The following is a 25595-nucleotide window of genomic DNA, read 5'->3' as shown; positions in this document are numbered from 1 at the left end:
CAGTGCAGTACATGGGAACGGCCTTAACTATGAATAAAAACACGTAACCAGTAATGTCAATGTTGCGGCCTGATGGAAGTGTATGGGTAAGTGCAGTCATCATGTGTAAAGTGTTGGTAGTGGGTTGTAGGGATACAGAACCCCCCAGCCCCCAAGTGCGGGGGATGCTGGGAGGCAGTGCATGGGTTAAAATGGTGGCTTAGAGGACCGTGTTGTAGCTCACAGTGTGGGCAGGTGACAAGCGCATTCTCTCAGTCATCTGGGACTACAGCAGGGGAGAGGAGGACAGAAAGCACAACACATGAGGAAGCATCAGAAGTGCCTCCAGACCCGGAGAAGCAACACCTCCAGTTACATAGAGGCAGGGAGGCTGTACCAGAGGGAGGCCCCAGCTCAACACAGACGATAACCACTAAGTAATTTTCATGAGGAGCAACTGACCCTGAGGGAGTAGGAAAGGGATGATCAAAGAACATGAGAAGGAAGTAAATACTGGAGATGGAGTTGAAGGAATTGCTGTCCCAGGACCCATATAGCCACTGTGAGCCGCTGCCATCATCACAGTCACAGGGAGATACCTGGCACCAAGCCTAAATGACTATTCACACAGTCCAGGTTTGGCTGAGTTGCAGAGGGAAGAGTGTAGAATCACAGAAATCCTGGTAAAGCCTGTTGCAGTAGTCCGCCATAGGAATTACCAGGCCTCTGAAGACAGTGAGTTGCTGGGGGAAGGAGAGGAAAGGACGAATGCCTCAGAGAAGGTGCAGCTGGCAGGGTGACCTCTCAAAGACATCAGAAATGTGACGATAGAAGGTGAGTGTTGAGTGGAAGATCATCACAGGCTATCCACCGCCATAGGTTGGAGCAGGAATAGGGCCAAGAGAGGCTGGACAGAGAGTGTCATGGAAGGAGGGAGCAGGTGTGGTGATGAGGATTGTATCTGTGTGCAGCACATCGTTTGTATGCTGTCTGCATGACAACAAGCATGTATCAGTCAAACATTACATGGTTCACACATGGCAGTTGTGTCAATGTAGTCTGTACTGGCAGACAATCATACCACATCACCCAAGCAACATACACATGTCCTGGACACACATGCATCACCACTCACCGGACATTGCCTCATATATTGGCTGGTCTCCCACACCTTGGATCTGCTCCACTGCAATGAAATCACTAGCAATCTCTTCATGTCCAGTGAGTTCATCGTCCTCTAGTGGTGACCCACTGCCAGTCACCAGAATAGAGGCGAACTTGGCACCCAGCTTATCTTTTGCTCAGCGTCGGAGGTCATTCCAACACTTCAAGACATCACCGGCTGCGCACCTCTCATAGCCACAGGCGCTAACACGTTCTGCGAGGCACTGCCAGTGAGCCATAAACTGAGCAGGCGTATGTGTGCTCCCTGCCTGAACCAACATGTCACGGCCGTGTTACAATACATAGTCCACGAGCATGTCCAGTTCCTGATCACAGAAACTCCCCTTTCTCGATGTGTGGGACTCCTGTGGTGTGTCTGGTGTCTGAGCCTGTACTGCTACAGCATGCTTCTGCTTATTGTGAGGTGCAGCAGACCCTAAGTGGCTTGTACCGCTCCAGTCAGTAGGGGCTGGAGTACTGGTGGACTGGACTATGGCAACAGCCACTAATGATATAACAGAAGGTCGGCTTGCAGGAATCGGAACCTGGGTGCTGTTGCCAGGACCCTGTGCCGCACGTGTCTTGTCCTTGGTGACAAGGGAATTGGCCCCTGAGTCACTCTTTCCCTGGGCCGGGACCAATACAGTCAGGGCTGGGTGACCCTGAGCCAGGGTGGCAGTTGCTACAGCTGCCCCTGCAGCTTCCTGACCGGTGTGTACAGCAGATGACACTGCTGCTCCGGATCCCTGTGTGCCGGTGCCAGGACCTTGCACTCCACGTGTCTTGGCCTTGGTGACATGGAAATCAGCCATTGAGTCACTCTGGCCTTGGGCCGGGACCACTACAATCAGGGCTCGGTGACCCTGAGCCTGGGTGGTGGTAGCCACAGATGCCCCTGCAGCTTCCACACCTTGGCTGCCCTGGACAGCAGATGACACTGCTGGTGTGTGACTCAGCTGCATCTCCCCGACTCTGTTGGGTGGGGGGCATAGCTCTCCCTGCACGGGCCTGGAAACCTCAGACACCTTGCCCACCTTAACCACCTCTGCCACTGTGGCCACCTCGGCAACCTCTTCCAGGTTGCCCACCTTTGCCTCCCTTGCCACTTGTTGCCCTCCCAGTCATGGCACTGATGGAAGAGCGCAATGGGAGGTGCAGAAAGCAATTGTCATGGGCAATTGGAGTGAGGGGGCACGGTGCTTGATGGAAAACGTACCACTGTGCTCCAGCAAGGCTCTATATAACCCCTGGTGAAAAGATAACGGGTCACGTAATGCTCAGGCACCCCAAAAACAAAAATTAACGTGTACGCGACCCCTCCATAGCCCACGTGTGAAGAAAAAACGTCCAGCAGTACGCTGTGGCACCAAGCAACACAAAAAATCCATACGTGAGGAACACAAAGGGTGCTATTACCTCGAAAATGGGGTATGTGACACACGGGGCAACCCAGTATGAAAAATGCGTGCGCGATTCACCGGCTGCCTTGCGCGTGCGTGCGTAGGCAACTCCCCCACCAAAAGAAGAAGTACGCACTTGAACAGTAGTGAACAATTTCCATGGGACCCCAAAATACTCCGAAGTCCAAGCATCCATCCGCCACAAAATGCACATACATTGTAATGTTGTCCTACGCACACCTTTATCCCGATCCTGAACGCCAATGCCCAACGTTCAGTATGTGTCACGTAACTTACACACTTAGGGCCTTTGCTCAGATTCCATTAATATGCAGTTTCCGCACATGCAGTCACTCGGTTTCCGACGGGCCACGCGAGTAACAGGGAAGACCCATGCTCCTGCCTACCAGCCAATTTACCTGCCTCCAACTGCCCAAGCTGCCTCCTACGAGCCATCTGCTGCTGCCAGCCCACTCTGTGTGCCTGCTGCCACGTGCCCTGCATTTTGGTACCTTCTCTGAAGCCATTGCCAGTGATCATGTCATTGTGACCACCTCTGCTTAGCCATTAAGCCCCCGCGACTGCCATACTACTTCTCCACAGCCCAGCCCCAGGACCACCTTGCCCACCACACCTGCCTCGGGGGTTGCCATGTCTGACACAACACCATCTGAGGCAAGTGGCAACACCCCAGCAGAGAGGCAAAGGGCTGTCAGCTTCTCACCCAGGAAAGTTAGCATCCTGGTGGAGCAAGTCCTGGGGCATCATGATGCCCTCTTCAACGGCCCATCGAAGTCAGCAATGAAGGACGGTAGAAGATCTGGGCAGACATCGTGGGTGCCATCAATGCGGAGAAGGTGGCACCCCCGCAACTACCATTATGACCACAAGTGCTGGGAAGACTTGACCCACCGACAAGATGAGGGTCCTGGAGTGCTTTTACCCAGCGCTGTACAACCTGGTCTTGGAGTTGGTGCTCTGTCTGGAGTCGACTGGTAAGGGTTCATGTGTTCTTGTCCATCATAGTGCATGTGCATGTTGACATGTGGCTAGAGTGTGCACCTTGGCCTTATGTCTGGCATGCCTCCTGTACAGATGTCTGTGTGCATGTCCCTAACAGTGCTGTATGCAAGTCCTTTCAAGCGTGTCCCACATGAATGGTGTCTGTGTTGCAGTGCGTGATACGCACCGCCATGTAAAGGCATGTAATGACACGCACATGTTTGCATACCTGTGTCTGGACTGAGGCATGCGTGACACATGGGTGCTTATGTCACCATCATGGACATTCATGGTGTACATGTGCATGTGTCTGAGTAGTGAGCGTGTGACTGGCCAACACTCTGGGATGTATGTTACTTGAGTTCTTGATTTGTGATTGCCTCATGCTGCCAATTTACCCTTGAGTGCACCGTGACGTGATAGCTCCTTGGCCTGCCTCATGACTGTCAGGTGATGTGTGGGAATGAGATATGTATGTCCCATGATGTGTGTAAGCTGAATACACAATTATGATCTTGTGTCAGTTCCTTGTCCAAGGATGTGAATGTCTGTTGTGAATGAAAGACATGTTTGCAAATGTGTGTGAATGGTTCTTCCCTGTGTGTAGTGGAGGGTGATGAAGGTTGTGACCTTTGACAGTGCCACTGATGTACATTTGCATTGTACATATACACATATGTTCAGTAGCCTTATGTTTGTGCTCTATGTTTCCCTATCCACAGCGACGATGGAAGAAGAGGGCGGAGAAGGCGCTGTGGAGCACGGCAGCAGGGATGCCTCCACCAGGCACAAACGCAGGGCCCAGTCATCCTCCCAGGTACCGTGATCTTCCAGGAGCGAGGGCACTGGTGCTGTGTCCGCAGCAACAGCCGCAGCTGCTGAGGGGAGGCCAAAGAGGGTGAAGAAGGTTGTGGGCTCCTCAGCAGTGGGAGGGACAGGTGAGCCCACACAGGGGCAATCCGATGCGGAAGACAGTGGGGAGGCATCCAGGTTGGTGGAGGTGGAGAAGAAGGAGGAGGCCACATCAGCCCAGCACATGGGGCCCGTCAGGGGTGATGAGGTCGGTGTGACTGGTGCAGGTCACCGTGGAGGGGCTTGTGCCTGATATTGTCCCTGGAACTGCGACTGCACCAGTATGCACCTGCGGGCATGCCTTAGGCCGGACCCATCCACAGGTGGCAGATGTATCCATGCAAACGGATGAAGTAATTTGTGACATGGTGGAACCGTTGCTAGCCGGTATTGCGAGGCGTACAGCCACCATTCGTGATGATGTGCAGGCTTCCAATTGGGGGCTTGCACATCATCACATTGAGGCCTGTCGCCTCATGAAGTGGCTACCTCAGTTCCTGGTCAGAAATGCGGTACGTGTGCCACTGCTTCGACCCCCTCCTCCTCTTCCTCCTCTGTGCACTAGTCATCCTCCCTGCTGTCTTCTGCCTTTATACCACCAGCGCCCCCTGTGTAACTGTCCCAACCCTGGCGGCCAGTCTGATGGAGATCACATCCCTGCCACAGTCAGGAGTCGAAGGAGGATCAGCAGAGGTGGTCACCGCAGCAACAGGAGCTATGGCAATGAAGGAAGTCCAGGCACCAAGCAGCAGGGCACGTGCACGACGGCCCTGGGTGGTGTCATCATCACGGAGACTGTCCTTGTGGCGCCGGCACCAGGCATTTTGGCAGCGGCAGGCTCAGGGTAGGAGGCAACAGGACTCGGGCAGTTCATCATCAGAAGGGCAGGTATGGGCCATCGGGCAGGAGGCAAATGTGGACCTTACGACAAGGTGCGACTCACCATGGCCGGGTCGGAGAATTCACTGTGTCGGACAGAGAGGTGGGCAGAGGTCCTCGAGGAGACTTGCAGGGAGTTTGGGAGGAGCACGGAGGCGTCCCTGCAAGCCCTTTGGGGGAAGCGGACACCCGCCTAGTGGAAGTGGACGCATTGTTCGATGATGCCCTGGCGGGGGCTAAGAGAGAGCATGGTGAGGACTAGCCTGCTGCCTTTGTATATAGTTCTTTAGGAGTAGGTTTCCTTAATTTTTTTCACTTTATTTGGAGTTCCTGGACTTTGCTCCGCATCTTGTATATAGTTATTTTTGGATTATATTTTTAGGATGTTTCTACATGTTTTGGGACCATGGACCCTGGATCTTTGTAAATATTTGGATTTTAATTTAAACCGTTTTTTTTCACCATGAAGGAATGGTTTTCTTATGATATGTGATTTCATTTGTACATACGTTAATGGACATGGACCACATTTTTGAGTCTTTCATTTTTTACCTCTCATTGATTTTGGTTTTCACTTTCTTTTGGTTTTTTATTTGTTTCACGTGGGTTTAAATTGATGTTTTTACTGTGTGTGACTTAGATACATGTTTTTGAATATATTTTTTGACATTGGGCCTCATTACGACTCAGGCGGTAAGGGGTTTACGGCGCCGTAAACAGCGCCGACCCTTACCGCCTGAGTACGAGGTCTCTTAGCGCCATGGAGCTTTTAACACCTGCTTTTAGCAGGTGTTAAAATCCATGGCGCTAAGGGACCATGGAGTTAATTTACGGTGGCGTAATTAACGCCTTCCCCACTCCCATTATGCCCTATGGGGCAAAAATGGGAATGGGGAAGGGTAAATGGGGATTGGGGACTTACCGCCCCACCAAGGTTGGAATGGGGCGGTAAGTCCGCCAACCACCATGGCGTAAACGTAGTTTACGCCATGGCGGTAAAGTCACGGCCCAGGCGGTAACTTACCGCCTGGGTCGTAATGAGGCCCATTGAAATCTAATTGGTGTCTGGTCTGAATGGTTTCACTCCTCCATGACTCATTTGCGTGTCCCTGCTGTTCAACAATGCTGTTCATGTGTGTGCACACATGCATGCATGTGTGATATTAGCATTCACATTCCATGGGGCATGTACTAGGGAGCATGACCAATTAATGGATGTTGAGGAGCACCAGGGTGGTGCAGCGTATGATGACAATTTAGTCGGCATGTGCTGCATGATTGTATGTTGGTCCATTGTGTTTTGGGGTGGGGACATATGGTGGGGCCTGCCTGCAGGTTGCCGTCACAGGTGGGGGGTGGGGACATGTGGCGGGGCCTGCCTGCAGGTTGCCGTCACAGGTGGGGGGTGGGGACATGTGGCGGGGCCTGCCTGCAGGTTGCCGTCCCAGGTGGGGGGTGGGGACATGTGGCGGGGCCTGCCTGCAGGTTGCCGTCACAGGTGGGGGGTGGGGACATGTGGCGGGACCTGCCTCCAGGTTGCCGTCACAGGTGGGGGGTGGGGACATGTGGCGGGGCCTGCCTGCAGGTTGCCGTCACAGGTGGGGGTTGGGGACATGTGGCGAGCCTGCCTGTAGGTTGCCGTCACAGGTGGGGGGTGGGGCCATGAGACAGGGCCTGCCTGCAGGTTGCCGTCACAGGTGGGGGGTGGGGACATGTGACAGGGACTTCCTGCAGGTTGCCGTCACAGGTGGGGGTGGGGCCATGAGGCGGGGCCTGCCTGCAGGTTGCCGTCACTGGTGGGGTATGTTGACATGTGGCGTGGCCTGCCTGCAGGTTGCCATCACAGGTGGGGGGTGGGGACATGAGGCGGGGGCTGCCTGCGGGGTATGATCATGGGTGATGGGGTGGCCATGTGTTGTGGGCTGCCTGCGGGGTATGTTCACAGGTGATGGTATGAGTCCCATGTGGTGTGGGCTGCCTGCATGGTATGGTCATGGGTGATGGGGGACCATGTGGTGTGGGCTGCCTGCAGCATATGGTCACGGGTGATGGGGTGGCCATGTGGTGTGGGCTGCTTGCGGGGTATGTTCACAGGTGATGGTATGGGTCCCATGTGGTGTGGGCTGCCTGCAGGGTATGGTCACGGGTGATGGGTGGTAATGTGGTGTGGGCTGCCTGCAGGGTATGGTCACAGGTGATGGGGGGCCTTGTGGTGTGGGCTGCCTGCAGGGTATGGTCACGGTTGATTGGGGGACATGTGGTGTGGGCTGCCTGCGGGGTATGTTCACAGGTGATGGGGGGCATGTGGTGTGGGCTGCCTGCTGGGTATGTTCACAGGTGATGGTGTGGGTCCCATGTGGTGTGGGCTGCCTGCAGGGTATGGTCATGGGTGTTGGGGGCCATGTGGTGTGGGCTGCCTGTGGGGTATGTTCACAGTTGATGGTGTGGGTCCCATGTAATGTGGTCTGCCTGTGGGGTATGTTCACAGGTGATTGTGGGGGTCCTATGTGGTGTGGGCTGCCTGTGGCGTATGTACCACTGCTGGGGTCTGGCTGTCCCATGAGGAGGCGTCTGCTTCCAGGGGAGTTGTGCGTGTATCGCGTGGTACGTGCAGGCCTTCCCACGTGCTTGTGCAATGGGGTACGCGATTTCACTGGGGTGCGGAAGGGGTACGCGATTATGCTGGGGTGCGGACAGGATACACGCACCCTTCCCATGCGATATGGCTGGTGCGAGCATGTTACGTGATTACGCTGGGTTGCGAATGGGGTACTGTTAGGAGGTGTTTAGACTTACATCATTGTGTTTATACTTACATCATTTCAGCTGCTGCCATGTAACCTAGTTACCAAAGAATCTTTGTTGTTATGATTAAGCAAGGGTTCCAGATTCGAGCAGCAGAGAGAGGATTGAGAGCAGGAGGACAGCCCACAGCTGGGGGCCTTTCTCTTGGATGAACTAACTAAATAAATCCTCACTAAAGACAAGGATTGCAGTGAAGTGTGGTCATTTACTTATTAACATTGGCGACGAGGACTGGGCCAAGGAGAAAAGGCCCCCAGCAGCAGCAATATTGATTAGAGTTTGGATGCAACCGGACGGAGCGGCACACTACATGTGTAATAGCAGGCGAGAAACACGGCCATTCTCCTGGAGCGGAGTAAACCAGTAAGGTGTATCCTGGAGCGGAGTACGAATTCTGAGGAAGAAGTCAGAGCCTGGGAGTGAAGTGAACCACGAAGGAATCCTGGAGCAGAGCACGAATACTGAGGAGGTTGATTTGTGGTTTGTGATTTGCAACTACGAGAGACTGCGCTGACAACACCAGCAGAGGTCCCACCTGAGGTCACTCACAATTTGGATTGCCATTGCCTTGATTACTCACTTTGACACACAGCAACTGGTTGTGCAGTTGGACGCCAGACCTGGAACGGTGGATCACACAGGAATCTACCTGGTGGGTGCACACCTTGTAAAATTAAGTACAGTTGAGTGACATTGTGGCTGTGCAGGGTTTGTTGTCTGGGGGTGACATTCTTTAATTCACAGCATGGCTAATGTCCCAGCCCCAGTTTTCTTCCTTCCTACACCAGGTGAGCCTAGAGTGCGTTGGATAGACTGGAAGGAGGGATTTCAAAAATATGCACTGGCAGCATTTGGACCCAACTTCTCCAATGAGCGCAAAGAGGCGCTCCTATTTCACTGTTTAGGCGCCGCAAAAAAAAAGTGGTCAAAAAACTACCAGAACCTCCAGACATTCCTGATGGGGGGCCATATGAGAAAACATTAGCAAAATTAGACAAACACTACTGTGTTGAAGAGAATATAATTCTTGAAAGGTACAAATTTGCTACGAGAGCTCAGAAAACTGGAGAGAGTATTGAGGAATTTGTAACTGCTCTCAGAGGTTTAGCCATCAAATGTAGATTTGACCATTGTCGAGATGAGCATGTCAGGGATCAACTCATGATTAAGTGTTCTAACGATAACATCAGGAAGGAGTTATGGAAGGAAAGAAATCCTTCTCTTGATAGAGCAATTGAGATAGCGAAAATGATAGAACACACAGACAAATGTATACAAATGCTTCAGTTGGATAATACATCTCAAGATAAGCCCAAAACAGATGACAATGAAGCTGCCATACACAAGGTTTCGAGAGTGATGCAGAGAGGTGCGGCAACTTCGCGCCGCCCTTGGCAAATGGGTAGGAGACCTGAGGGTCGCCAAGGTCCCTCTACCAGAGCATGGGGACAAGGATCATCTACCAGAGGGTCGCCCAGTGAGAATGTTACATTCAGGGGTGGCAGGGACTCTGGTTATCCTAGAGGTGCATCAACTAGGAGGTGTTTCAGATGTGGGAGTCTATCTCACAAAGCATCTGACAAAGAATGTTTTGCAACACACATTGTATGTAATGAATGTGGGGTCAGGGGACACATGGCTAGATGCTGTAGGAATTTTTATACTGCCTCAGGTCAAATACATGAAGTTAATGCAGATCAAGAATTTATTAACAGGTACACATGGCCCTTTCCACGCGATTTGGCTGGTGCGACCGGGGATGGTGATTTTGCTGGGGTGTGGATGGGGTACGCACAGGCCTTCCCACTTGATTTGGCCGGTTGCAGTGGGGTACGCGGTTACCTTGGGGTGCGACTGTTTACGCGTGGCCCTTTCCGCATGATTTTGCTGGTGCAAGCAGGGTACGGGATTACGTGAGTGTGCAGACAGGGTACACGTGGCCCTTTCCACGAGATTCGGCTGGTGCGAGTGGGGTATGCGATTTTGCTGGGGTGCGGACATGGTAAGCACGGGCCTCCTCACATGATTTGGCTGGTGCGTGCGCGTTACGTGATTATGCTGGTGTGCGGGCGGGGAACGCGCAGCCCTTTCCACGTGACTTGGCTGGTGCGAGCGGATTACACAATTACGCTGGGGTGAGGATGGGGTACGATCTGTTTAAATTCCAGGGTACTGCATTAGATTTTTGGGGCATTTTCCATTTGATCAAGCAGGGAAATATTTAGAATGAAGAACTGTACACAAATATTCACAGTCATGGCCTTCAGCAGAGTGCAAAAAGGAAAAGAGAGCCTTGTTATGGGCACTAAAGACTAAATACTGAATTTGGCTATAATCAAGGAAAGACACACAGGATATAGACAGAAGTGAGCTGCTAGAAGGCAGGAAATTGCCAAATGTCACTGGAAACCCTTGTGTAAGGCTGCCAGTGACACTGATAGCAAGTGTTTTTGGAAGATCATTGTTAATAATTCAAACACTCTTTATGTGCGTGCCCTATCGGGGCACTGGAAGTCCATATCAAGGCACAAAAGTGGGTGGATCATTACAACAGTTTATATAGTGCTGGCAGAAGCGGCAGCAATGTTATGAACTGTAAATTTGGTCGAATAAGGCAGTAGAGTCAGTGAATGGCCATCTGAAAAACCTTAAGGCATGCAGGACCAACAGAGTGCAGAATTATCTCTTTCCCTTTTGCATGCAGCTCTGGGCTCCCTTCCACACACAGGCTTTTAATGCTATGCTGTCTACTGGCTCCCTTCCAGAGAGATGGAAAGTGGGAACTATTGTCCCTATCTTTAAAAAGGGGAATACATCAATCCCTTCCTCCTATCGCCCAATTACTCTTCAGGATGGAACTACCTATTATGTTCTGGTGTGATTATGAGGAGAATGGAGGACTGGGATATTTGTTCTGATATTCAGCTGGCATGCAGGCCTGGACTGGGAATGATTAATCAGTGTGTTAACCTTTATTTTAATATACTGACATATGTCAGCATCCTGGGGACTCCTATCTATGTGGCCTCAATGGATTTTAGTTATGCCCTTGCTCACATAGCTGGGGGTATTCTTTGGAGATCTTTGGATAAGATGAGTGTCCCCTGCCCCCTGCTGTGAATTCTAGAAGCTCTCTACGTTGACACCAGAGAACATATTTGCAATGGAAATGATGGTGAGGTCACCAACAGTATAGCAGTGGGGAAGGGAGTCTGTCAGGGCTGTGTACTTCCCCTTTTTCTTTTTAATTTGTATGTGAATTGTCTTCCAATATGTTTGTAGCAACTGGTTGCGGTGCCACAGTGCAAAGGGAGACAGTTGCTGATCCTGAGTTATGGTGTCACTCTTTTAGGTAGAACACCTAAGTCTGTGAAGATTGTGGTAGATGGCTATGTGAATGTTATGACCCATATGGGACTCAAGGTGAATAAAGAAAAGTGCTATGTCATGTGATTTTCACCTGGTAGAGATCATGAAGCAAGTGTTCTTCTGCGGGAACATACCCTCTCTTTTTGTAAGCACTTTGAATATATGGGATGACGTTTAACAGCCGGCTCACAGGGAAGGATAATATACACACAAAGAGAATAAAAATGAAACAGGCTAGAGGATGGCTTTTTAGATTTGCGAAAAATTGTACATAATTCGTCAGTGTCACATTGCTCACAGTTTACAGCGATGAGGGGTTGGGGGTGGGCACATATGGTAGTAGAATGTGGGGTATGGGGAATTGTACTGGGCTTCAAACAGAGGAAAATGTGTTTCTTTCCTGACTTCTGAAGGTGCCCAGAACAACTGCGACCTGCATCACACCCTTAGAGATGGGGCAGGCTTTTATGGTCTACACACTGCAGTTAAAACCAATTGTATTCTGGTATTCTCTGTGTCGTGTGGATGTTGATTGCTTGACAATATCTCTGGTGCAGCATACTTAAATCAACTCTAAAATCTAGGCTCACAAAATCTACTAGCCCAGTACTATTGGTGAGTAGTTTTTGCAAAGGGTGGTGTACAATTTGCATGATACTTGACCTTGCTGGTGAGTATGGGGATGTTAGAAACATATTTTTCATTTACTGCAAACACACTTTGTTTAAAGTGAATGGTAATTACAAGTTTCCCTGTGCATGCTTGACAGCATTGCACCAAATATGAAGTGTGCTTGTGGTGATATGCACCTTTTTTCAACCTTGGGGCAAGTGCATTTCTCTTAGGTCGAGTATGTAAACTAAGGCACTAGCCCTGCAGGTCTAGTAAGACTTTTAAGAATTTGCAAGGCCTGTAAATCTGTGGGCCTAAGCTCTCATTTTAATATTCCCACGAGTATCACTACAGTTACCATCTCAGTATTAAAATCAATGCTACAGGCCCAACAATAGGGACACGCTCTCCTGACATCCTGGAGTGTCTAACGCGATTGTGGCTGGTGTCACACAAAAACCTTGAATTTTCAACCAAGAACAGTGGGGCACTGTTCTTAGTAGACCACATACACACGCAGCAGGACACGTAACAATTTCACCTGGAAGCGCGACAGTCCCACGGTTCTACTGTTCCAACTCTTCTGTTTAAACCTTTTTTGAATCGGGACACAGAACAAGATAAAATCCCAAGAGGTCTACAGATACTAGTATTTCCCAACTTTGAAAACCCTAAAGATGCAGATATGGCCCAGAAATGGGATGACAATCTAGTAAAAGGCTCTAGAGTAATGTTGGCCCTACTCATAGAACATGCTGAGAAAGAACAGCAGAGAAAAGTCACAGACGTTGATATTTTGAAGAAGGAAATTGAAGAATATCCGGCTGCATAAACTACAAAAGATAAACATTACCAGACCATCTCCGAGACATTGAAGGAACACCAGGATGTGGTGAAACTAAGCAAATCAATGACATCTCCAAGAGATGTGAAGGACTACAGGGATGAAAGGGTTTTCACTTTCCAACCCAAATTCGAAGGTATAAATAAAAACACCTCCCAAGAAAGTACACTCAATGCCTCTTCTAATTTGGATTTGACAGCAAACCTGAAACAACTACCATCTTAAAATAATGAATCAGTAAAAACATAACAGCAACTGAAGTACCACTACCAGGAATTTCTTTTTTAGAACAGATTTAAAAAAGGGCAACCCGGAAAATTCCAACACATACCCTGAAGAATGTTTATTTTCAGGATCCCATAGACACAAATACGCCAATTCAGAGAGGGAGGTCAATGGAAAGAGGGGGTCATGCCCAAAGCCCAGCTTAGAAGGCGAGCCAAGAAACACAGGTCAAGATTCCAGAAATAACAACTAGACTTAAGACCACTAGCTTAGTACTTAACCTATCCAAGTATGTGCAAACAGATGTCGAGGAGAAGATGCTCAATAATGAGCTCTCTTTTGCCATCATGAGCAATATGAACTATACAGATGCGCACAATGATTTATTCAAATGCACCTGGAAACAAACAAACGAATGCCTTGGAGGAGACGAACCAAGAATAAGCCACGCTGAATGAAACTACGATTCAAGAGCTACATCACACTCAACTATGTGCCAACCTAGATGGGAACGAGGAGACCAGGACTAACTCTAAACAAGAATTATTACATCACCTACAAATTAATTGAGGGGCAACTGATAGCCACCAAGTAAATGAGAAAGAAGTCACAATTCACCCCTAATGTACAAGGAGATAACATAAACAATATATTGCAAAAATCTGTCACAATGGATCTTCAGAGAATTGAGGATGCCATGAAGAGTATAAGAACATCAATACATCAGAACCTAAATAACATGGAAAGATAAGCACTTGGGATACTCAAGAATGAGGTGCACATCATAATCAAGGAAGATGACAAGTGTGGGAATATAGTTTTCATGGACAAATTAGATGACATCAAGATTGCACATGACCATTTGTGCTGAACTGAATGCTATAAACCACTGCTAGCCAATCCTATCAAGACTATCAGCAGCGGGGCCAACACCATCATTGATAAGTGGCATGGATTGGGTTTCCTTAGTGAGGAAGAATCCCACTTCTTGGTGGTCGACCACCCCTGTATCCCTACTATATACTTCTTGCCTAAAGGGCATAAGCAGAAGAACCTAATTCCAGAAGTCAAGCCAATTGTAAGTGCAATGGTGATGGGTCAGAGAAACCATAGCCCAGTACATGAACCCCATCATCCATAGAGATAGCTCTTTGATCCCCAAGAACATGCAGGACACACTGCATATCTTGCAGATCTTCCAGGACTTGGACTGGCGATACCAATACATTCCCCTTAAACTCAATACCAACACCCGTTAGGAAAATAATGTATTTTTGTTCACAACAAGAATGCAAATTTAATGAATCGCTTATTTGGTGCTTCTGAGATTAGTCCTGCAATTTCTAAATCTTCTAAAATGAAAGCTTGCAGACAGTCCTTGTTCCCATGCCTGGCATTTCTAATGTTAATTGATGCAATCCACAGCTGTCTGGAGAATCACTGAGACGCCCATGAGCACATCTTTGTGTTTTTAATTTGCACTTTGGTGTCTCACAGATGATCTAGACAGCTCCAGAGCTGCTCGAGTTGTAGGCTTAGTGAATAAGCTATAAGGCAGCAGAAGCAAATCTGGGATGCTAAATGTACCTTCTAATATTCCCTAGCCATTGTTCAATAGAATCAACGAGGTGCATGTCATGTGCCTAGGATAGAAGGGGTACCAATAGTTTACCTGCCAGGGTTGAAGGTTATTGACATCAGCACAGGTCCCTTTCATAAATGGTCCTTGTCCTGCTTTGCATGACATCAGGTTATCCAATGAATGGGCCAAGACATACACTGCGAGGTATGTGTGGTACGTGTAACTCAGATCATACAATTCAAATAAATGGAAGTCCTTTTTGTCTAAAGTTTGGTTTTCTGAGCAAAACCTTCCCATATTCTCCATTGGTGTCATTGTGTCAGTGTCCTCAGATTTAGACCATTTGCATTTAAATACTTTCTCCCAGAAGAGTTTAATGAATGTATCATTAGGATCTCTTGATGGATTGAGATGAGCAAGAAACTCTTCAAAGTCTGGCATCTTTGTGGCATGCGGGGAGAGCCCGAGTGATCCATTGAACAACTTCCAGGTCACTCTGTTGAAGAGGCCAAAGGTTAGTGTAAATGATGCAGAGAACACAAACACTAATTCGGTCACATTCTGTTCAGAGAAGACATCCATGAGCGTCTTGACATGGACCTCTGGGCTGTGAACGATGATCACTTTCACAGCATGGCTCTGGGCAACGTGAACAACACGGAGGATATTCTCTCTAGAATAGCTCAGGTGGACTTTTTCTGTGAAAGCCACACAGCCACCATGTTTCTCAATCAGCCTTTTCATGTCTTGTCCTCCCTGTAATCCCAGGTCATCATCCGAGATGATCATCCCAATCCAAGTCCAGTGGAAGTGTTCCATTAACCGTGCCAGAGCCATGTTCTGGAAGGCGCTGCTAGGAACGGTGCGCAGGAAAGATGGGAACTGAAGCTTGTCACTTAATGAGGACAGCACGGACCCATAGCTTATCTGTATTGAAATAGATATGAAACGATTACTGTATGCAGACAATTTTGGGAAATCAATACAAACATGTAATGGTAACAAATGTTGCTCAACGTGATGATCAATGAAAAATACATAGATTGTGAATATAATGTTTCATCGAAAGAAAAAAAAAAGAAATCAGCAAATAATGTTGCCTGTCAGCAATCAGCACAGGTGTTTCTTCAGGTCACTGACTCACTGACTCCACAGGCCTCGGTGCTCATTGAAGAAACCATAAAAGTGAAACTTGTCTGAAGAATATACCATCAGCTCTCATCCCAAGATGCATCACTTGGTCAGCTGGTGCAAGTAGATCCAGATCACTTGAGCCCCCGCCTCCTCTCCCACCGGCTAATCAATACTTATCCTCTGGTGCCTGTTTAGTTAGTGGTCTTCTAATCCCTGTCCCTTTGCTTCCCCTTCTTCAGCTGCCTTCCAGCCTGTTTATGGTGCATGTTTAGTTAGTGCTCTTCTTATCCCTGTCCCTTTGCTTCCCCTTCTTCAGCTGCCTTCCTGCCTGTTTATGGTACCTGTTTAGTTAGTGCTCTTCTTATCCCTGTCCCTTTGCTTCCCCTTCTTCAGCTGCCTTCCTGCCTTTTTATGGTACCTGTTTAGTTAGTGCTCTTCTTATCCCTGTCCCTTTGCTTTCCCTTCTTCAGTTGCCTTCCAGCCTGTTTATGGTACCTGTTCAGTTAGTGCTCTTTTTATCCCTGTCCCTTTGCTTCCCCTTCTTCAGCTGCCTTCCAGCCTGTTTATGGTGCCTGTTTAGTCAGTGCTCTTCTTATCCCTGTCCATTTGATTCCCCTTCTTCAGCTGCCTTCCAGCCTGTTTATGGTGCATGTTTAGTTAGCGCTCTTTTTATCCCTGTCCCTTTGCTTCCCCTTCTTCAGCTGCCTTCCAGCCTGTTTATGGTGCCTGTTTAGTTAGCGCTCTTCTTATCCCTGTCCCTTTGCTTCCCCTTTTTTAGCTGCCTTCCAGCCTCTTTATGGTGCCTGTTTAGTTAGCGCTCTTTTTATCCCTGTCCCTTTGCTTCCCCTTCTTCAGCTGCCTTCCATCCTGTTTATGGTGCCTGTTTAGTTAGTGCTCTTCTTATCCCTGTCCCTTTGCTTCCCCTTCTTAAGCTGCCTTCCAGCCTCTTTATGGTGCCTGTTTAGTTAGCTCTCTTTTATCCCTGTCGCTTTGCTTCCCCTTCTTCAGCTGCCTTCCAGCCTGTTTATGGTGCCTGTTTAGTTAGTGCTCTTCTTATCCCTGTCCCTTTGCTTCCCCTTCTTCAGCTGCTTTCCAGCCTCTTTATGGTGCCTGTTTAGTTAGTGCTCTTCTTATCCCTGTCCCTTTGCTTCCCCTTCTTCAGCTGCCTTCCAGCCTGTTTTTCTGTTGCATTTGTTCATCTGATAGAGACCTGACTTTTGTAAGAACCACCTGCTAGTCCCTGCCAATATTGTTGTGCCATTATTAGCATCATTTTACTTAACTCCAACCCTTTCTTATCCTTCTTACGCTCTCTGCCTGACCTTTCTTTCTTTTGCAGTTGGATACTGATGCAAGTGTTTCTAGGAACCCTACCTGAACACCTTTTAAACACTGCTAAATGTTGTATGCATCATCTGACACAGCACACACACACACATGCCATTGCATTATATTTTCTTTCATGGCAAACATGTTCACTTTATGTTTTTCATATTTTTTAGAACAGCTAGTGTGGAGCACATGGCACTGCATTATTGTGTCTTGTGACTGTAGGGATATTAGGTATTATGAACAAGATCTTCACCGTTTCGAGTAGCCTCACTGAGAGGTATGGAGCTGCTATTACAGTGTATTGGGCCACAGTTGTTGGTTGGGAGAACTTGATTGAATTTCGTCCTGTCATGCAAGCAGGCTGAGCACTCAAGGGCAGGTGGGGGGGGGGGGGTATGAGATAGTTGCCAGCTTATTATTGCAAGGGAAGAGGTTCTCAAGGGACAAAGGCTCAGTCACAGACAGCAAATGCTGCCTCATCAGATAGCGGAAGAATACATAATGTTTGTGAAGGCTGCATTGGAGGGTAGGGTTAGTTCCCAGCAACGCCAATGTGAAATTCACTGAATAATATGGAGAGAGTAGCAGAAATGAAGGTCCAGGAGCGGTGCTCAGTCACGTGTTTTCTAGAAGGCTATTCATTGCAGGGAAGGTTGGCAACATGTATTGCACAGTGGGAGTGGGATTGAGAGGGGGTCACGCCTCATGAGACTGTGACTGGCAGGCAGATGTTAACACTGCATGCACTGCTCGCTCTGTCTCTGAGGCTCATAGGTCTGCTGACATTTTTGGCGAGAAGTTTAGGGCATACCTTGGAGAGCTTACCCTATCTCTCAAATTTATATAATTACAAACTGGGCCCCAACGTGTCCGGCCGGCACCACCATTCACTGAGGTGTCGCCAGAGCAAGAAGAACATGACTTACTTGCCACGCGCTGCAACTGTACCTGGGAGAAAAGGTGTTGATATGGAACTGCACAGGGAAAAAGTGGAAAGAGCCACGCTTCCTGCGGCCCTACATTGTCACCTACGTGATCAAAGTAGAGGGCCCGTCACTTACGTGACTCCGACAGTGATGAAAGTAGAGGGCCGCCGCCAATGGATACACTTGACAGATGCCGGAAGAGAAAAAAGCAGCAGCCCCCGGCAGGAGAAGAAGGGGGCTGACAAAAGGGGAGTGCCTGTCACTTGAGTATTTCCTTTTGGTCTTCCTTGTGCAGCCCCCAGAGCTCAGAGTATCTTCTTGGATGGTCGCAGCACAAAGGGGAAGACGTGTTGAAATATGTGGTGTGTTCTTTTCTTTTCTCTCTCTTCTTTCTCTTCTCTTTCTTTCTTTGACTAGAATGGGGTTTATATATAATAGGGGGGGGATTATTATGCACCCCACAACTATCCACGTGGCAAGGACTAAGAGGGATGTTTCACGCTCTGATCTGTTTTTGTGCATGGGGGGGGGCTCACACCAACTCTGACAATAGAGAGAGAGTCAATGAAACATGTTATGTGTGCTTCCTCATCCCACATGTGATGGGAGCACCAAGAACATTTATTCCAAGAGAGGTGAAGGTGCAAAAGGCATAGTGTTTACTTCATAGCTGCACACACACCCAGTGCACACACGCACTATTTATTTCTCTGACCATTTACGCTGACCTGGACTGCGGTCCCTGAGTGCGTTCAACCTGCAGCGCGTTGAGACCATACCAATGTACGATATGATATGATAAGTCATTTATATCGAACCTGTACATAAGTGTTTCTAAAGGTGAGAGGCGCTATACAAATGCCCATTAACAGAACATAACATAACATATGACGCTGTGTGAAGTTAAAGGTATTCTTCTGGGATGGACAGCAACTGTGCAGTGGGTGGAGGAGGGAGAGATAATACATTGCAACAACACATGGGACATAGTGCTGCACTAAGAGAGGCAGGGACAACAATGCACTACACACGTGCATGCCTGTACACGTCGGAGCATCTCATACCTTGGTGTAGGGCAAGGATGCAAATGCATGCAGTGGGGCGGTCTCCTTCAGAGATGAATGGGTGGAGGGGATTGTAAGCTGCAGTGCAGAGGTGTTGGCAGGGTTTGGCTATGTAGTAGCGGCCTGCATTTACATATACTGTTTGGAGGCAGGGGAGGGAAATGTGCATGCCCTCACTTGGATCACTGACAAAAAAACCCAGAGACAATAGAACCACTCACACGTCATTCTTTGTGTTTCAGATCACAAGGTACCATTAGAACAGGAGAGAACGATGACTGCACCAAAATGATGGAGCTGCCCTGTATGCGAGACGGGAGCTCTAACATTGTGGCTTTCTATTGGGCATGTGGGCCCGATGCCTAGCTACAGTTGCCACCGCGTTGGGCCATCTCATGCTCCCTCATTGCCTTGCACACACCAGCCCTTTTTGTTCCCCACTCAGACATTGCCCTTACTGTGGACAAACTGTATGATTTTTGCATCTCTTTTAGCAACAAGTTTTCAGACAGCTGTGAATGTGAAATGGCCCCAAATTCCACGCTGGGAGCTGTTGTTCCTAGCTAATGCAACAGAGAGAGGTTACATTCTATAGGAGAGGTGCGTAGGGTGGTGAGATTGATGACCCTGTAGTACAGGTATGTCTTAGACCTGTTGACAGCTATGGAAGGGTGGTGACCCGCACCCCATGACATGGAACCCTCTAGACTGGAGGCCTCCATGTCATGGGGTGGGGGAGCTCTCTGACTTCAAAAATAAATAGTTTCTTTTTGAAGTCACTCTGCCTTCATGAAGAAATGATTTCCATTATGGTACGGTTCTTAATGGAAATAATGTATTCATGAAGTCGGAGTGACTTCAAAAAGAAACCATTTATTTTTTTAAGTAATAAGTCTCCCTCCTTACCCCATAACGAATCTGTGTGTAAGTGTATGGTGAAAGGGTGCAAACTTAAATGTATAAGTGGCTGCCTGTGTGAGTGTATGGTGAAAGGATGCACACTTAAATGTACGGGTGGCTGGGTGTGCATGTCAATTGTATCTGGAAATGGTGCAGACTTAAATGTATGTCTGCCTGGGTGTGCCTGTATGGTGAAAGGGTTCACACTTAAATGTATAGGTGGCTGCCTGTGTGAGTGTATGGTGAAAGTGGGCACACTTAAATGTATAGGTGGCTGCCTGTGTGAGTTGATGGTGAAAGGGTGCACAGTTAAATGCATAGGTAGCTGCCTGGGTGTGTGTGCCAGTATTCTGTAAGGGTGCACACTTAAATGTATGGGTGGCTGCCTGGGTGTGCCTGTATGGTGAAAGAGTGCACACCTAAATGTATGGGTGGTGGCCTGGGTGTGCCTGTATAGTTAACGGGTACGCATTTAAATGCATGGGTGGCTGGGTGTGCATATATGTGTATGGCGAATGGTGTGTGGGCTTGTGTTCAGGGGTACAACAAAACCTAAATTCCAGGGGGAGGCTAACTCTTAAAATGTTGCATGAGATGCTAACTTCACATGCGGTGTGGTAGGGGCAAACTGATTTGGGTGGGGCATCTAACATCTTTATGCATTCTAATGAGACTTCAATGTTACAAGCAGTTAACTCTCTCCTTTAAGTCTGAAAGCACCCACATATGGACTGCTGGCAGAATAAGCAGTCTCCTGTCCCCTCTGTACCCTTCCAATCACTTCCCTGGCGTGCATTTACTAAACCCATATCAAGATTTCAATTGCCTAAAGAATTGCACATTTGAATGCAGTTACTTACAGTGAAATGCTTTACATTAGTAATTGCTGGGCCTTTGTTAACAGCGAAACCCAGGTGCTGTGCCCTGTTCTGTCCGGCAACAGCTCTGTAGGTCAGCCATGTCGAGTCAACATAGTCCAGCATTTAAATGGGGGTGGGGAGCTTTGGGGAGGGCTGTAACCCAGCCAGTTCAATGGTCTTGCATCTCTACTTGTGTATAATCCCTTGGTTACGTATTGGTAATCGCCATTACTCATAGCCATATTCTTCCCCGTTCCAGTGCTTGTGTGTGAGGCACTTTGACTCATACACAAGTGCTGGGATGAGGTAGAGGAACATGGAGGTAATGCCTGTCTTAGTTACCTGTTTTCTTCATTACTCCTAGTCCCACTCTTCCTCCTCCTAGTACGTACCTATGAAGCAAGGAGTGTCATACGTAAGTACTTGTACAAGGAAAAGGGATGGGGAGGTAATTCTGGGCTGCGAAGCTGATTTTGGAAGTTGGTCCAGGAGGTGGGAGGGAGAGGGGATGTGTGGGGGGATGGGTTGGGACGGGGATTGTGCGATACAACATAATGGTCATCCATTTCCAGGCTAAGTGAGCATAATATGTGGTGTTAGTGGCTAGAGAGGCATTTTTGTGCAACCAGTCTATTAATTTCTAGGTTTGGCTTGATTTTTTTTTAACTGTGCATCTCTGATAGAGCAGTCCTGCTGAGTGTAATTACCTGGCTAGACTGGAATTTGGGTGCTGCCAGTCTAGCTGTTTCTTACTGTGGCATTGTATATTTTTCTGGGCATCTTCTAGACTTCCCACCGACTCCATTTCTGGGGCTGACTACTGTTCCCCAGAAAAGGGTAAAGTTGCCATTTACTTTACATAGTCATTTAATCACAGATCCAGTACCCCCCATCTTACATGGAGTATTGGAAAGGGTTAATCCTTAGCAATTTTTATCTGTACCTCTTGGAGCATTGTTTTGCTCCCTTAACATTAAGACTTGGCTGGTGGCAGTGATATCTACCCTAATTTTCCTACCGCGATTATATTACAACGCGTGGTATTGTTTTAGGCTATTTTAGTAGCCTCGAATTTTAAACCCGTGAGCCCAAATACTTTTTATTTCGGCTCCATTTGGGTTTAGTTGCCATTTCTTTTTGTTAACATCCTTCTTGGGTCTTTCTTTGCGTGGCAAACCAGGTTTGCCTTCTTTGTTCGCCGACCTTTGGCGGGCTTCTGACCAGAAGCCCTCCTTTGGCATCTGGGTGTCTAGGTGGGCTGAATGTGAGGGAGGGGTGTAGTCACCCCCTGCACAGGGTCTCGTTGGAAACCCGAGTCACACTTTGTATTTATTGGCTAAGGTGGTTGTCCGTGCTGGACAACCCCCTGCTCAGTGATTGACAGCCAGGCTGTGTAAATGGGGGATTTTGGCATAAAAGGCAGGACTCTTGGGCTAGAAGGCAGAGTCGCCACTGGAACTGCAAAGAACCAAAGAGAAGCGGAGAAGAAGATGGCTGCTGCAACCCCGAGTCCCGGTGAAGCCCTGCTGCAGTCCTGAGCTATCTACCCTTCAACAACAAGAGAAGATCCAGTCCCGAGTCTTCTTCCCTTGAGCCTGGTGGGATCAACCAGCTCGTCTTTTCTTCAGTCAGAGAATCCTCTCCTGGTTCAAAATCACTGCTGTACTGTAGTGGCCTGGATAGCCATCAGAAGAGCCCTCTCCTGATTTAAAGGAGCGCACCTTTTATTCATCGTTGTTCTTTTTGCTGCTGCTGGCCTCCTCCCTGGGTAGTGCAAATCGCTCCAGACATCCACCTTCTTGTCCCCATGACTGAAGCCACAGGAGCGTGAGTCTGCAGGAACTACCAGGAGCAACTGCCGTGGCACCAGCTTTTCACCAACGGAATAAGGTACTGTGCACATTGGGTCGGTCTTTCCGCCTGACCAGCCAGAATCGGGGTGAACCCTTTTCCTCCACGAAGATTTGTTCTTTCTTCCCTCTCTCTTATAACGTTTCCTTCCAATTGACAATCTTGTACAAACTATTGGTATCTCGAATCTCGAACTGTTCAAACGTGTGATCCTTTGCAACTGAGCATCTGCTCCATTGACACTGGCGCATTCCTATTGACTTTAATCTGTATCTTTGAACCAGTCCTTGAGCCTCCTTCCCTTGGGAAAGTATTGCCTTTGATTTTTATTCACTTTTCCCATGTTTTAAATTCTTAAGCACAAAGTGTGTTTTAACTTCGTGAGCATTTCTCTCCGTGGGTACGCGTTAGTATCGCAACACCGGTCTGTCAAATCCTAATGTACTTACCTTGAATTTACTGGTACAAGTGGAATTGGTTGTGTGTAGTGTATTTTACGTGTGGTTTCGAATTTTTAGAAGTGAAGTGTTTTATAACCGATGGTTTAAAAATAAATGTACTTATATTTTTTACCTAAATCTCTACTACTGCTCATTTACTCTTGAGGTAAGTCTGGCTGCTCCACTACTGCTACCACTTTAACAGTGTAGTACAGGCTTGTACCAAAGGTGAACATGTACTACCACTTGTAGTCTTAATTGTGTGTAGTGGTCCCTAAGGGCACTGCACAGGATTCTGACTAACACAGATACATCACAACTGTACCCTTCCTGCTGAAAATCCTAGACAGAGTTGCACACCTGCAAATCCAGCACTACTTGCAAGCCACCTACATTGTGGGATTGCATCATGGAACAGAATAGGCCCTGCTAGACCTGAAAAGCCAGTTTGAAATCATCATAGATGAGGGTAAGCCAGCCTTCCTTCTACTCGTAGACCTCTCATCTGCATTTGATCTGGTCAACCACAAGATCCTCTGCCAGCACCTAACCCTGGCAGCTAACTTTTCGCCCAAAGCTGCGGCATGGATTGCCTCTTTCCTGGCGGAAAGAACCATCAGAGTATTTGCTGACATTTCCAGTGCCCCTTCGCACCCATATCTTGTGGTGTGCCCCAAGGCTCATGCGTCTGCCCCACCCTTTAGAACATATTTACATATCCCCTATTTGACCTCTTGGACTCTATTGGTATATCATATGCCAATTACGCGGATGACATTCAAATCTTCCTCCCTCTCTCTGGCAATTACTCTGAAGACACAGATTCCCTAAACACCACAGCCTGAACTTTCCAGATCTGCATGGCCACACACTACCTCTGCCTCACCAATGAAAAGACTGAGATCCTCCTTGTTAGGCCACCAGCAGTGGTTAAGATGCACAACATTCAAAATGCATCCTTTAACATTGACGGCACCATCATCCCAGTCTCCCCGGCGGTGAAGACACTGGAGGTCTATCTGGATGCCACACTCTCCCTGACCTGCCAAGTCAATTCCACTGCCTCTCTGCAGCCTACACAACTAAACTGATCAACGCATCAAGACAATGTCTATCCCCTGACAGTTGCCTGACAATTGCCCGGGTGGTCATTGGCTCAAGGTTTGATTACTGCAATGCCCTATTCATAAGCATTTCAACTTGCAATATTCACAAGATGCAGGTTAGTCAGAAAAACACACTCCGAGCAGCACTCAGCATCTCACGGCAAGACAAAATGTGCACTGGCTCCCAATTGGCAAAAGAATTTTATTTAAAACTCTTTCAATCTCGCACAGATGCCTCTCCAACTCTGCCCCTCTGTACCTCACACAGAAAATCACAGAAGTCCATTCTACCAGACCCACCAGATGGCCCTAGGCACACTGTCGTGTCCAGCAGAAATTTAGAAGAAGCAAAGCCGGTGGCGCAAGATTCCCAACTAGGGCGGCCAAGCGATGGAACTTACTACCACCCACCTTATGAGCAGAACAATCCTTCTGGGCCTTCCAGAAAGCCTTAAAAACTTGGCTCTTTGTGTAATTGATGTAACTTGTATGCGGGCGACCTTCCCCTCTAACCTGAACTAATGTTACCTCAGAGCAAGAATTTCTCTGTAACAGCCCCTTGATGACACAGGGTTTAGCACGCTCTGTAAGTGATACAAATAAATATATGAATAATGGGAAACCCAGGCCCGCAAACTACAAGTGTTGCAAGTACAAACCATACACGATAAAAACAGCAATCTATAGTGGGAATCGCAAGTACAGACCGTGCATGATAAAAACAGCAATCTATAGTGGGAAACCCAGCCCCACAAAATGCAAGTGTTGCAAGTACAGACCGTGCACGATAAAAACAGCAATCTATAGTGGGAATCGCAAGTACAGACCATGCATGATAAAAACAGCAATCTATAGTGGGAAACCCAGCCCCACAAAATGCAAGTGTTGCAAGTACAGACCGTGCATGATAAAAACAGCAATCTATAGTGGGAAACCCAGCCCCACAAAATGCAAATGTTGCAAGTACAAACCGTGCACGATAAAAACAGCAATCTATAGTGGGAAACCCAGCCCCACAAAAAGTAAGTGTTGCAAGTACAGACAGTGCACGATAAAAACAGCAATCTATAGTGGGAAACCCAGCCCCACAAAATACAAGTGTTGCAAGTACAGACCGTGCACGATAAAAACAGCAATCTATAGTGGGAAACCCACCCCCACAAAATACAAGTGTTGCAAGTACAAACCGTGCACGATAAAAACAGCAATCTATAGTGGGAAACCCAGCCCCACAAAATGCAAATGTTGCAAGTACAAACCGTGCACGAT

General features: G+C 48.1%; 1 protein-coding gene across 1 annotated transcript in view; it reads right to left on the bottom strand.

The window, feature by feature from the left end:
• LOC138528215 (extracellular calcium-sensing receptor-like) overlaps nt 1–25595 on the bottom strand; it is a 130173-nt gene that overhangs the window by 67549 nt on the left and 37029 nt on the right. Inside the window, exon 3 of the mRNA XM_069639671.1 lies at nt 14804–15640. Coding sequence (XP_069495772.1) covers nt 14804–15640 — 837 coding nt within the window. The remainder of the gene's footprint in view (nt 1–14803; nt 15641–25595) is intronic.

The sequence above is a fragment of the Ambystoma mexicanum genome, chromosome 7q, assembly GCF_040938575.1.
Source record: "Ambystoma mexicanum isolate Mex_15411 chromosome 7q, UKY_AmexF1_1, whole genome shotgun sequence".
NCBI classification, from domain to species: Eukaryota; Metazoa; Chordata; class Amphibia; order Caudata; family Ambystomatidae; genus Ambystoma; species Ambystoma mexicanum.
Note: the sequence above shows the minus strand (reverse complement) of the source record. Positions and strands in the feature narration are given on the sequence as shown.